This window comes from Condylura cristata, unplaced genomic scaffold (genome assembly GCF_000260355.1).
Source record: "Condylura cristata isolate star-nosed mole 26May11 unplaced genomic scaffold, ConCri1.0 scaffold00016, whole genome shotgun sequence".
NCBI classification, from domain to species: domain Eukaryota; kingdom Metazoa; phylum Chordata; class Mammalia; order Eulipotyphla; family Talpidae; genus Condylura; species Condylura cristata.
In genome coordinates this window covers 12,989,483-13,002,836 of record NW_004567117.1, presented here as the reverse complement: position 1 = coordinate 13,002,836, position 13,354 = coordinate 12,989,483, and the positions used below count along the sequence as shown (strand labels likewise).

General features: G+C 44.8%; 1 protein-coding gene across 2 annotated transcripts in view; it reads left to right on the top strand.

Annotated features, from left to right (window-relative positions):
- Nucleotides 1-13,332, top strand: part of NPC1 (Niemann-Pick disease, type C1) — a 45,826-nt gene extending 32,494 nt beyond the window's left edge. For both annotated transcript variants that reach the window (XM_004683788.2, XM_012725873.1), the window contains exons 11-25: nt 734-836; nt 1,879-2,068; nt 2,556-2,738; nt 3,592-3,706; nt 4,761-4,888; nt 4,990-5,130; nt 6,372-6,461; nt 6,873-7,063; nt 7,385-7,500; nt 8,293-8,422; nt 9,748-9,948; nt 10,652-10,883; nt 11,536-11,649; nt 12,200-12,362; nt 12,929-13,332. In XM_004683788.2, coding sequence (XP_004683845.2) covers nt 734-836; nt 1,879-2,068; nt 2,556-2,738; nt 3,592-3,706; nt 4,761-4,888; nt 4,990-5,130; nt 6,372-6,461; nt 6,873-7,063; nt 7,385-7,500; nt 8,293-8,422; nt 9,748-9,948; nt 10,652-10,883; nt 11,536-11,649; nt 12,200-12,362; nt 12,929-13,011 — 2,180 coding nt within the window. In that variant the 3' untranslated portion in view covers nt 13,012-13,332. The remainder of the gene's footprint in view (nt 1-733; nt 837-1,878; nt 2,069-2,555; nt 2,739-3,591; nt 3,707-4,760; nt 4,889-4,989; nt 5,131-6,371; nt 6,462-6,872; nt 7,064-7,384; nt 7,501-8,292; nt 8,423-9,747; nt 9,949-10,651; nt 10,884-11,535; nt 11,650-12,199; nt 12,363-12,928) is intronic.
- The last annotated feature ends 22 nt before the right edge of the window (nt 13,333-13,354 follow it).

Genomic DNA, 13,354 nt, shown 5'->3' with positions numbered 1-13,354 from the left:
GGCAATTTGGAAGAATCTATCAAATTTAGAAATGCACATCTATTTTGATTCAGTGACTGTACTTGTAAGAATCAGTTCCACAACTTTGTATTTTACATATTTAAGATATCAAGTTATTCTTTGTAGTAATTTTACTCATTAGTTTAAAAGTTGCAAAATTATCCATGAGTTGAAGTCAGTTAAATTATAGTAGAAAATGTTACATGGCAGGAAAAAGAAAATGTGATTGGCATAGAAAGTTACATATGTATTAAAATGGAGCACTCTCAAGATACAAATTTGAAAGTGCAATATGCAGAAATGCACGCTACTGTGTATGAGAATAAGAAGGGAGAGAGAGGAGAAATATGTGCAGGTTGTTTGTGAATTATCTGCAAATAGTCAATCAAAATATGGAAGAAAGAACTGAGATCAAAACAGACTGAGGAAAGAGACTTTCCTGACCTTGCTGTTGGAAATTCTTACAACCTACATGCTCTATAGTGGTTTAAAAAAAAAGTGACTCTTCCTGAATGGTAACTCTGCCTACTTCAGATAGAGAATCTTTTTTATTTACTAACTGAACTACACAGACCTGTCTGGGGGACTCCTGTTTGTTCTTGGAGCACAGAGGTATATAATCCATGCCCCCAGTGAGAAATCAAAGTCAATTGGATGTCTTGTGATTTGCCCTTTGTATTTACCTGATTATCCATACGCGTACATTTATTGATGTCACATTTTTCCTTCCTAGATCAAAACTACAATAACGCCACAGCCCTGGTGATTACCTTTCCTGTCAATAATTACTATAACGACACAGAGAGACTCCAGAAGGCCCAGGCCTGGGAAGAAGAGTGAGTTGTTCACAGGGTCTAAACCACCTGGATATCTTTGTTTTTGTTTTTAAGATTTTTTTATTTATGTATGCATACAAGAACTGGGTACAGGCCAAAGGTGGGGCAGGGGGTGTGTGTGAGAAGATTCACCAGAGACAAAGTGGGGAGCAGAATAGGCAGAACAACTGACACTGCTGAGGAGAGCAGCGGGAGAGACAAGAGCGGTCTGCCCTCCCATGTGGATCACCTCCCTGGCTGGGGATTGAACTCATGCTGCAGTAGCTGCAGATAGCTTCATACTGCTGTGCTTTAATCCGTTGTACCACCAGGAAGGGCCCAACCTGTATATGTTTTGTGGAGAGCTGAACACTTGCCGAAAGCTCTTGCACTTCATTCAGCTAACTTAACGAACATCAGATTTAAATTGCATCATTATTTTCACTTGGTAATAAGATCGGGTTTCCACTCCATTCTTTTGCATGTGGCTATCCCTTTATCCCAGACCACTCCCATTTTATAATTCTTCCCACCCTTGTTGATTTATTTTTCGATATTTAATTTTGTTTCTTTGATGTTATGTCGATCCTTGTGCCTATGAACAGTCTTAATTCCTGTTGTTTTATATTCAATTTGAAATGAAGTGTGAATCCTTCTACTTTGTTCTTACAAACAAAGATTTTGACTATTCTGGGCCCCTTCCAAGTCTGTGTGAATATTAGAAGCAGCTAATTTTTCTACAAGGAAAACATCTGGGATTCTGTTAAGGATTGCATAAAATCTGTAGATGAAATAAGTTTTTGTTTCATGAACTGTATAATTTACTTAGAAATCATTTTTAGTTAAAAAAAAAAAAACTGGGGCCATGAACCAGCTTTTAAACTTGTTCTAAGTCTGTTTTGAATGCTAGGAAAATCAGCATGTCTGGGAATTTACCTTTTAGTCTGCAGTATAGAAGAGTCAAATGGGAAATAAAAGTTAAGTGTGGTCAGTGTGTAACAGAATTGGGAAGAAGCCTTTCACTAAGTGTAACTAAAAATATAAAATTCTGTTTGCTCTTTAGGTTTATTAATTTTGTGGCAAACTATAAGAATCCAAATCTGACCATTTCTTTCACTGCTGAACGAAGTATTGAAGATGAACTAAATCGTGAAAGTAACAGTGATATCTTCACTGTTGTAATCAGCTATGCCATCATGTTTCTTTATATTTCCTTAGCTTTGGGACATATCAAAAGCTGTCGCAGGTTCCTGGTAAGTGCTCTGTGTGTGTGTGTGTGTGTGTGTGAGAGAGAGAGAGAGAGAGAGAGAGAGGGTATGAGTGAGTGAGTGAGAAAGTAAGAGAGAGAGAGCGAGAGAGATGGCCCTGGACAAAGATATGTCTTATTTTTACCTCTGTTTAATCTTAACTCCTATTCAAAACTGTCTTTAAATTCTTTTAAGTATGTAACATTGTCTATTCTCTGCATCTGTTTTCTTCAATTCCAATTTTTTGCTTTACCTCCAACTTAACACTTCTCACAATCCACATTTTTCTGATGTGTATACTCCATCGTCTCAGAATATAAGTTCATAAAATAAGTTGTTGGAGAAGACAGACACACTATCTCCTCTTAAACATGGAATTGTACTTTTAACTCTGGATTGACTAAACCCATATAAAGTGGTAAAAATGCGGACCTCTCGGTAACAGGACAGAAACCCCTGATCTCAGCATTCGTGTCTTTGTTGCATCTCCCAGGTGGATTCTAAAATCTCCCTGGGCATCGCGGGTATCCTCATTGTGTTGAGCTCAGTGGCATGCTCCTTGGGCATCTTCAGCTACATTGGGATCCCCCTCACCCTCATTGTGATTGAAGTCATCCCTTTCCTGGTCCTGGCTGTTGGGGTAGACAACATCTTCATTCTGGTCCAGACCTACCAGGTACATTTTTATAATCATTGAGTATGGCATCCAGGGATTGCGCTCCAATAATGATTGGCTCCCATCAGGATATTTGCATGTGTTGCATATCAATGTGTTTTCTCAACATTTGGTTCCAAGTTCACCCCCTCTTTGGTTATAGCTAGTGGCAGAATAGATATAAAATAAGAAGCTGGTTTTAAAAATGTGCAACAGTGTATGTAAAAAAGGGTTAATATTTTGTATGCAGTTGCTATTAAAATAATTCTTGACCATAGTATAAAAGAATAAAAGATTAAAAAAAAATAATTTGTTAAAGGGGCCACTAAAAATATAAAAGGTGAGCATAGGACCTGCTAATGATAGAAAATGGTCTCAAGAAGTTAGCTCTCCCAAGGACCCTTGTCCTGTAGCCCTGACCTGCATGGAGACTATTAACCTAGCTCATGGCTTTAAAATACTCTGATTGAACTAAGTAGTTTTGGGTCCTCTGGTGGTGCAGTGGGTTAAAGCACAGCCCTGCAAGCTGTGAGTTCGATCCCCAGCCCCGGAGGTGATTAACAATGGCGCAGCAGACCTCTCCTGACCCGTCCACTGCTCCCCTCAGCAGTGTATTTCTGTCAGTCTGCCAGTTCTGCTCCCTACTCTGTCTCTGGTGAATCCTCTCACCCTCTGCACCTTTGGCCTGTACCCCAGTTCTGTAGATAGGCATAAATAAATCAATCTTTAAAAAAAAAAAAGGTAGTTTCAACTCCTGCCAAAGTTTACATACAGTAAGTGGATGTTACTTTATCATTGAGTTAACACAGGTCAGCAAAGAAATGAGGAGGTATTATAACTGAGAAATTTAACATGGCTTCTTTTGTGTTTTAAGAGAGATGAACGTCTTCAAGGGGAAACTCTGGACCAGCAGCTGGGCAGGGTCCTAGGCGAGGTGGCTCCCAGTATGTTCCTGTCGTCTTTTTCCGAGACCGTGGCGTTTTTCTTAGGTAATTGCTTTGGAGTCTTACCAACCTAAGAGTTTGCTGAGCCTGAGAATAGAAGAAGTCTGAGTGCTGGAAGATGCCCCTCTGCGACTAATGCTTTATTTTGGAAATTGCCAGAAGGAACCAAAGGAAAATTGGTGGCAACATCTTGGACCTCTAAATTTAGCAAGCGTCTTCTTCCTCACGTTGTTTCTTGACAGTATTGATGTTGGGGTGCAGATATCTCAGCTCCTGCCCCTCCCCCTTTTGGGCATCTGTGCCAAGTGCTGGGATTTGCAAGAGCATGTTTGCATAGCCACAAAATCCTCAACACAACACTGAGCAGCCGCCCAAAACCCACAGGAGTTTCTTGCACGATGTTTGCTGTTCGTTGACAGAGCTCCTCTCACAGGGGAAGCAGCCTCATCAGTGAGCACAGTGCAGGCTTTTATCTCAGTGCAGGAGCTAGGACAAATTGAAACTTGTATATTCTTTCTGATGGAGAAATCAACTAGCTTTACTAGTGGGGCTGTCTTCCTACTGTAGCCTGTGTACGAGAAATCTGACTACATCTCTAAAAGTTGGAGGCCAGAGTAGAGTTACCCAGCAAATCTAGAGAAGAAATGGGCCACAAATGGAAGTGCCTGTGTGGGCCCCCAGGGCTCATCTTGCCTGCGACCTTCATAAGAACATCCTAGGTAGTCGTGCCATCAGAGTTAGCGTAATACTCTTCATTTCTGCAAAGCAATGTGCTTTGAAATCTGTGGTCCTTGTCGTTCCTTTTGATGGTTACAGACCAAAAAAAAAAAAAAAAAAATGGCACTTCCTCTTTGTACCTCTATTATAAGAAACTCAGTGAAAGTGGAATGAAAGTAGCAGCTGATACATGCCTCAAGGTGGGAGTGACTTTCAGGGGGACAGTAGCAACCCACCAATTCTGGTGTGCCATTCAGACTCGGGCAGCATATCTTTGTGTGGAGGCACGGGGTCCTCCCGTGAGCGTGGCCTGTGTGTGCCCGTGTGAGACAAGACGCCCTCTGTGAGCGCGAGTGACGCAGCAGCACCTCTCCCCCTACAGGGGCCCTGTCGGTGATGCCCGCCGTGCACACGTTCTCTCTCTTTGCCGGCATGGCCGTCTTCATTGACTTCCTCCTGCAGATCACCTGCTTTGTGAGTCTCCTAGGGCTAGACATTAAGCGGCAAGAGGTAAGGGAGTGTTTATCAAGGTTACAGTCTCTTTGGTTTGAGTCTAGAGTGCAGATGAAGCAATGGGAGGCTGTGACCTTTGTACCTCTTTGTCCTCTCAGAAAAACCAGCTGGACATCCTTTGCTGTGTCAAGGGCGCCGAAGACGGTACAGGTGTCCAGGCTTCAGAGAGCTTCTTGTTTCGGTTCTTCAAAAACTCCTATTCTCCATTTCTGCTTAAGGATTGGATGCGACCAATTGTGGTATGAGCTTTTCTGTGGGTTTTGCGTTGGCTTTTTTTTTTTTTTTTTTCATTTTTCACCACAAAATAGATGGTCACACACCCTCTAAGAAACCAAATTGCCTGGGAAGGAGAGTCTTGACAGCTCTGAGGTATGTGTACAGGAATGCAAAAGTTAGTATGTACAAATGGAGGATGTTTTTCTAGGTAGTTTTCAGCAAGAACTTTCATTTTTTAAGTGATTCTTTAAAAATAATTGTATGGTCAGGGCCCTCCCTGCTGGTGCAGTGGGTTAAAGCACAGCACTAAAAAGCTAAAGCCACTTCAGCGTCAGTTCGATCTCCGCCTGCCCTGGAGGTGACCACATGGCGTGGCAGACCTCTCCTGACCCGCCCACTGCTCCCCTCAGCAGTGTACTTTGTCCATCTGCCTGTTCTGCTCCCCGCTCTGTCTCTGGTGAATCCTCTCACTGTACCTCTGGCCTGCACCCCAGTTCTGTATGCATAAATAAATAAATCTTTTTTAAAAAATTGTCTGTTCATAGCAGTTGCAAAGGTAGCACAGAAAGGGCTCCAAATACCCGCTAATTTCTTCCTCTAGCCCTACATGACCATAGCTGAGTGTCAAAACCAGGACTTTGTTGTCACAACGTGTGTCCAGTTCTGTGTCATTTCCTCACATGTGCAGTCACCTACCCCTGCAGTCAGGACACAGAACGGTGCCCACGTGGCTGACCCACAGTGCCGCCACCTCCCTCGGCCACTCCTCTCCTTATCCTGGGCCCCAGGAACTGTACAAAGAGCTTCCTGTATGCTGGGTGCAGCCTACAGTGATAATCTGTCCCTTCTTCACTCAAAAAGAATATAAATTAGTCCCCAGTTAAACTAGTATCTAACATTAGTTGAATACTTAATGTCAGATATTGGGCGTACGCTAAAATTTGAATTACCACTAGATTTTTCTCATTTAACCCCCAAACCATATGATGTTTTCAATCTTGTTTTTCCCGCTTTATCAGTGTAGAACTAGACATTGAAAGGTTAAGTGACCCGGCTACTCAGCTTATAAGCAGTTAAGCCAGGATTTGAATTTTAGCCGTTTGATCCTTGGTGCTGTGAACTCAGCCACTATCCACTGTCCCTGATTTCTTAGTGTGTGATTTAAACTTGCTCTTTAGTTTAGAAAAACCTCTTTCTTGTGTTTGAGATTGTATGTTCCTAAGGCCCTTGCAATCACTGTCTTATAACTCACTTTTCATTCCAGATAGCAGTATTTGTGGGTGTCCTGTCATTCAGTATCGCGGTCCTGAACAAAGTAGAGATTGGATTGGATCAGTCTCTTTCAATGCCAGATGTAAGGTGCTTTCTTTTTTATTTCAACTTAGTTAGTGGTGGATAAATTTTTCAAAACTTGCATGGGGGTGTTTCAAGCTAATGAATATACCCACTTCTAAATGAAGGCGCTAACAGTTCCTGCCTGTAATGGGAGCTCCCACCAAGCTGTCAGTGTGGGCCTGGCATTCTGAGCTCTCAGACAGCCTCTGGGGGCATGGCCACGGAATATAAGCAGCCAGTGAGGTGACCAGTCAGAGGAGCAACCTGGATCCGGGATGCTTGGGGAATGTATAGCTATGTAGAGAATCCCAGAGGCCTGCCGGCATCTCGGCCTGAAGCCTTCCAGTGCCCTCTGGTTGTGAGTGATCTCTCATCCCACTGAAACACCTCAGACCATTCACCCTTGTCCTGTTGGGGGGCTTTCTTTCAGGACTCCTACGTGATGGACTATTTCAAGTCCCTCAGCCAGTACCTGCACGCAGGGCCGCCCGTCTACTTCGTCCTGCAGGAGGGGCACAACTATACCACTTTGAAGGGACAGAACATGGTGTGCGGGGGCATGGGCTGCAACAACGACTCCCTGGTGCAGCAGCTGTTCAATGCGGCCCAGCTGGACAACTAGTCAGTACCGCCAGCCTCCTGTCCTGCACGGAAACAGTCTGAGGGGCCAAATCTGGCCGGAAATGTTTCACTGAAACTAGACGTTCTTAGAAATGTATTCTTTGAAATGTATACTAAGCCTGGCTTTACCTGAGGAAAACCTTTTAAAAGGCTAATCTGCCATTTCAGGCTGAAGGTTTTCAGTGACATACTAACGTACTCTGTCTTTTGACCGAGTAGCAGTTTAAAATCCAGAAGTAGTTTTCAAGGGCTGAAAGTGAAGACTTCCTCCTTGCGGCACCAATAACTGCTTTTTTTTTTTTTCCCTCTCCTTTTGCCTAGTACCCGAATAGGCTTTGCTCCCTCGTCATGGATTGATGATTACTTTGATTGGATTAAGCCCCAGTCATCTTGCTGTAGAATCTACAATAGCACTGATCAGTTCTGCAACGCGTCAGGTATTTCCATCTCCTTTTCCAAACCTTCCCCATTTTTCTGAAATATCTCTAACACTGTGCAGTAAGACCTCACTTCACATAATCCATCAGTTCTTAGAGACTGGATTTAAGGGAAACAAACAAGGTATAAGTCCTCTATAAGTACCAGGTTTGCTTCATACACACCAGTCTTGGAACAAAAAGAACAAAATGTTGAGCTTCTGGCTGTCATTGAACAGTTATTTGTATCTCACATGTTATTTATGGGGAATTTTATACACGTTTGTATGTCAATGCTAGGTCTCATTTCCTTTGCCATCACCCCTTTCCTGAAGGGGTTCATGCCCTGCAAATGTTCCATTCCTCTTTTCAGAAGCCCATCTGGGGCTGCAGGCTGAACAAGGCCAGAGTCTTGGTTTTCAGAGAGCTCAGGCTTCTCTCCTCCTTTCTCAACACTGATTCCCTGTTGTGATTGGTGTCTGGCCAGGGTACCTCATAATTGTGCTTTCCTTGGTCTATTAGTGTCACCCTGTAGTTTTGTAAGAGTACTGAGGTCGTCCTGGAATTCTCTTGATAGTTCTGATGGGGGCCATGTTTAACACAGGAAACCCCCTCATGGAGAGAAAATTGGTACAACCTGCTTTAGCTAAAGATGGCATCTCAGCTGCATTAGCCTAAAAATCACACATTTGAGGCCTTGAGATAAGGAAAAAGATTCAGGAAAACAATACCCTTATTTCGTTATCACTGTTTTTAAGTTTTAAAATCTGGAGACCATCCTTCTCACCGTGGCTCCTCCCATGTCTCTGGCAGTGGTTGACCCGGCCTGCACGCGCTGCAGGCCCCTGACTCCAGAGGGCAAGCAGAGACCTCAGGGTGAAGACTTCCTGAGATTCCTGCCCATGTTCCTTTTCGATAATCCAAACCCTAAATGTGGCAAAGGGTAAGTCCATGGACCGTTCAGTCTCAGCTGCATCCTCTTCCATGCATGGGAAAATGGGAATGGGCTGGGGTAGAAACAGTCAATGGAAAAGACCCTTCAGTTTCCATCCCTTCCAATCCTGTCCTGAATGCTTCTGTAAAGGCAAAGAAACTCAAAACACCTGTACTAAAGACTCATCGGAGTCAACTGATGTCCTCCTGGCCTGGCATTTCTTCTGTCCCTGGCCCTCCCGGCAGCCAGCATGGATGCAAGCCCCTATGCAAGGCACTGGTGGGGCAAAGGGGTGGCAGGAGCACATGCAGCATTGTAGAATGTGAAGCAGGCTGTCGCTGTGGCGTGGCAGACAGCCCCTCTGCTTTGATGCTGTCATCCTAGACTAAGTGTTGTGTTTTAGCCCCCCGGTTCTTCTTGCCAGCCTGCCCATACCCGAGGTCATGAGCTGTCTTCACCCACCCAGCCAGCCAGGCAGCCAGTTGCCCAGGGAAGCAGGATATCTGGCCAGGAAATCTCAGTGGGAGGGGAGATGGTAGGGACGTGTGATTTGGAAGCTCTGTTAGAAGGACTAACTAAGTGTCCGCAATACTGAGGAGAGCCCTGGACATCTATGATTTGCTGGAGAAAACTGATTTGGCCTGTCTGCTAGTTGTCACACATCATCACGTCTGTGTTGGGCACCTCTGCTGGGTCCTGGGGGAAAACTGTGCCTGCAAATAGAATAACAATGACTCTTACAGCCTGGTCTGCTTGCAGACTGAATGCTTTGGCCTACAGAAAATAAGTCAACATGAATTCAGTGTTCATGAAGGCAGCAGCCACCACTTAAAGGAAGCCTCCTACTGCCATTATTGTGCCAGGCACCTCACTGACATTATTTTACTTACTCATCATGCAGCCTGTGAGTGGGCAGTGGGACAGCTGGTTCTAGAAGACAGAGCTATAGCCCAAAGTCTGTAACTTTGCCTAGGATTCCATGACTAGTAACGGCAGGGCTGTGGGCCTTTGCACAGCCATCAGACTGCAGGCCTATTGCCCTTCGCTGCTTCCTTAGTAAACTGTCGGAAAGCACATTTTGGTTGCAATCAGAACAAGATGTAAAGGCAATGGCAGTGAATGCACCAGAGAAATCAAAGTACACAGTGTGGGAGAGAACAAGCTAGAAGCTTACCTGTTCCCGTGCAGGGCACCTACCATGCCATGCCCCTGAAATTTACAGCATGGTCTGACCTCTGAACCCAGGCTCAGATGGCTTCCCTTAGCCTGGAGTTCCCACTTCTGCAGATGCTTACAGGACCTGGGCTTTTTTGACACCACTGAACCTCCTCCAGGGGTCATGCTGCTTACGGCTCTGCAGTTAACATCCTTGACAACGACATGGCTGTCGGAGCCACGTACTTTATGACCTACCACACTGTGCTCCGGACCTCTGCTGACTTCATTGATGCCATGAGAAAAGCCCGCCTTGTTGCCAGTAACATCACCAAAACCATGGGCCTCGAAGAAGGTACTTACAGGGTGTTCCCATACAGGTGAGTGCAGTTTTATAAATGGGGGCCTCAGTTTTACAAATAGGGGCTTCACAGAGAGCGGACATGTGTGCCCAGTAACTAGAGGGTCTCTTAGTTGGGATGGTGCCTTTATGGAGATTTTTTCATGTGTGTGTACTGGGGTTTTTTTCTCCCCCCCCCCCATAAAAATAGTATTATATATAAACTACAGAACTTAGAAAATATAGAAAGGAGGAAGAGGTGATCCCTCCACGCCCCCACTTGTATGTTCTTGCTTAAGAGAGGCCTGACCTGTCCTCTGCAGGGGGTCAGCCTGTTTCATCGTGGGCAGTTCCTCATAGCAGGTGTCCTGATTCCTGGAAAGGACCGTTTCATTTCACAAGACAGGCATTTTCTCCCAAAGTTCTGCCCACAATCTATTTGGCCCAAGGTAATTCTCAGGATAGGTCAGGATGTTTTTCAAAATATCATGGAATATTCCTCGTGAATACCTATAAAGTGGCATAAAAGAAAATTTTTTTCTATACACATTTGGGATCATTACTAGGCCCTTCTTGGGACATCAGTGACCATCAAAGATTGAACTGAAATCCTGTCGATGAGTCTTGGGACACAGCAGGGAACATCTCTGCAAGAGTTTCACAGTTTGGCAGCAATGGCAGGAGGCAAACAGGAGTCCGGAAGTGAGAGCGAGCTTTAACAGCACCTCCCCACTCCCCCGCAGTGTCTTCTATGTCTTCTACGAGCAGTACCTGACCATCATTGATGACACCATCTTCAACCTCAGCGTGTCCCTGGGTGCCATCTTCCTGGTGACTATGGTTCTGCTGGGCTTCGAGCTGTGGTCTGCAGTGATCATGTGCGTCACCATCGCCATGATCCTGGTTAACATGTTTGGAGTCATGTGGCTGTGGGGCATCAGTCTGAACGCTGTCTCCTTGGTCAACTTGGTTATGGTGAGTCCTTGGCCTCTTGTTTTGTCCTTAACCCCTGACTTAGGTGAATTGTTTCTTGGGGTAAAATACCAAGTCCAGCTCTTGCTTTTGGTGCACACAGAGAGGGGGGATGAGTGCTCAGTGGAATAGGGATGAGGACAGTGCAGCTAACAATGAAACTATGATACCTAGTCTCTGTCTTGCTTATTCTGAAAGGTTTACAAAACCACCTTGCCTAATGCTAGCAAGATATTTTTTTATTCAGCCCCACCCCCAACAATTCCCTGACCGTTTGCCTCCTATTGCAGTTGACAAGGACATTTTGATAGTCTTTTGAAGATGTGTGCATTTGAGAAGATATTAATGGAAAATGTAGAGTTCAGATGTGAACACTGATCCAGGCCTCACTGCCCAACCACAGAAATGATGCCAGAGCCAGGCTAGGTGGGGGCAAGAGTAGCCTTGAGTTTTACTTCCCCTGATAGGGGCAAATCTGCTATAGAAGCAGGGGCCATAGCCTCTGGCACTAAGAGTTCCACACTTTTCCCCCATGTCATGGAAAGAGGCTCTCTCAAAGAGGACGCCCAGGCTGCCCTGGGCAGCCACAGGTGCTGGGGAGGGCTGGCTGCTGCTTAGCGGCTGGAAAAGGTAGTAAAAGGGCGCTTTATTTCAGAGCTGTGGCATTTCCGTGGAGTTCTGCAGCCACATTACGAGAGCGTTTACGGTGAGTGCGAAGGGGAGCCGCATGGAACGAGCAGAAGAGGCGCTCTCTCACATGGGCAGCTCTGTAAGTAGCCCAACAGGATAGCGTGGGCAGAAGTTCCAACATCAAGTGCCTAGTTCAGCAACTGTTTCTCAGAAGGAAGTTCAGATGTCAGTGAGGAAAATAGAATGTGGATCCTTTAGCAGCAGCTCGTAAGGATTATAAATTTCAGGCAATTCATGTAATAGCTGTATATTGCAGAGTCCTGAATAATTTTCTTCAAACTATTCCTGTTAGGTGAAGCCTTTGTAGGCAGCTGTCACTACAGTAAGGCAAGTTGGAGTCAAAAGCGCTATACGTCTTCCATTTAAACACAGCCTCTGCAGTCAAGGGAAGCACCATGACCCAGAGCCCACTGTGCAGTCTGTACTTGATGTTTAGAGAATCTTCCTGGTTTAACTCTCTCCTTATTTACCTTTGCAGAATTACTATGGCAATTTTAGAATATAATGCTACTTTTTAGTAATTATGCAAGCAGGATGGGGTTCAACCCTGCTATTTTGACTGTTAAGAAAGGATGTGTTCAATTATAGGTTGGTGAACCTGGCTTCTGACACCATCTCTCTTCTTTTAGGTACTCAGTGGAATCACACTAACAAAGTTTGGAGGGATTGTGGTGTTGGCCTTTGCTAAATCTCAGATTTTCCAGATATTTTACTTCAGGATGTATTTAGCTATGGTCTTACTAGGAGCTACTCATGGATTAATATTCCTCCCTGTCTTACTCAGTTACATCGGTAAGAGTCTTATTTTTAAACAGGTGAGGTAGGAGGAAGCACTTTACCAAAGCTGTAGTCTTGAAGCATCTGAACTTCTACTAATGATCACTTAACAAATAGTATTTAGTAAAAACATGAGAAGAAAGTCTCCCAGGGCTTGACTGTACAGACTAATTAGTAAACTGCTCACCACGTCCAGGGGGCCTGACTCATCTTCTGAGTAAGACCCTAAGGTCAGCTGTGAATGAGTCTGAGGTCTGCGGCCCCACCCTGCCTGAGAGGGCAATGACGGAGCTGACCCAACAGTGCCAGACAACAGCTTTATTTCCCCTTTTGATTTGCTGTCCTGGCAAAATGCTGCCTCTGCTACTCATCTCTTATTCTGAGATCACCCTTATGATCTTTGTGCTTCTCTGGCCACTTCGGCTTCCATGAATGACCTGTGATTGAAAGGTGAATAGTACAAATTTGACTGATATATAGCTTTGAAACTAACTGGAAGCACTGAAATCATTTGAGAAAATGAAGGGTTGTGTTGCTGTAGAAGCTCTGCTGTACAAACGATCTCTTTTTATCCCCCATAGGACCATCAGTAAATAAATCCAAAAGTTTGGTCACTCGAGAGCGATACAAAGGTACAGAACGAGAACACCTCCTAAATTTCTAGCCCTCTTAGAGGCTCAGGGACCTTGAACTGTGTCTGCAGGTCGGTCAGTTTCCCACTGGACAGTAAGTAGGCTGCACTGTCAAGGTGAAGTTGACGGAACACTGGATGTTACCAAACATGAGGCTCTTGAAACCGCAGCGCTCTGGCCAAAGAGCCTTTAAACTCAGGAACACAAACCTGTGAAGCATATTGCTAAGTGGGAAGGCAACCAGACTCCAACTCTCCAGGAGGGAAACCCGACTCTTCAGTAAGTGGGAGGTGACACTAGGATGCCCATGGACATGATCTGCTCACTGACACTTTTTTAAAGGCCAATCAATGCCACGTTTCTCCTCTTTTTTAG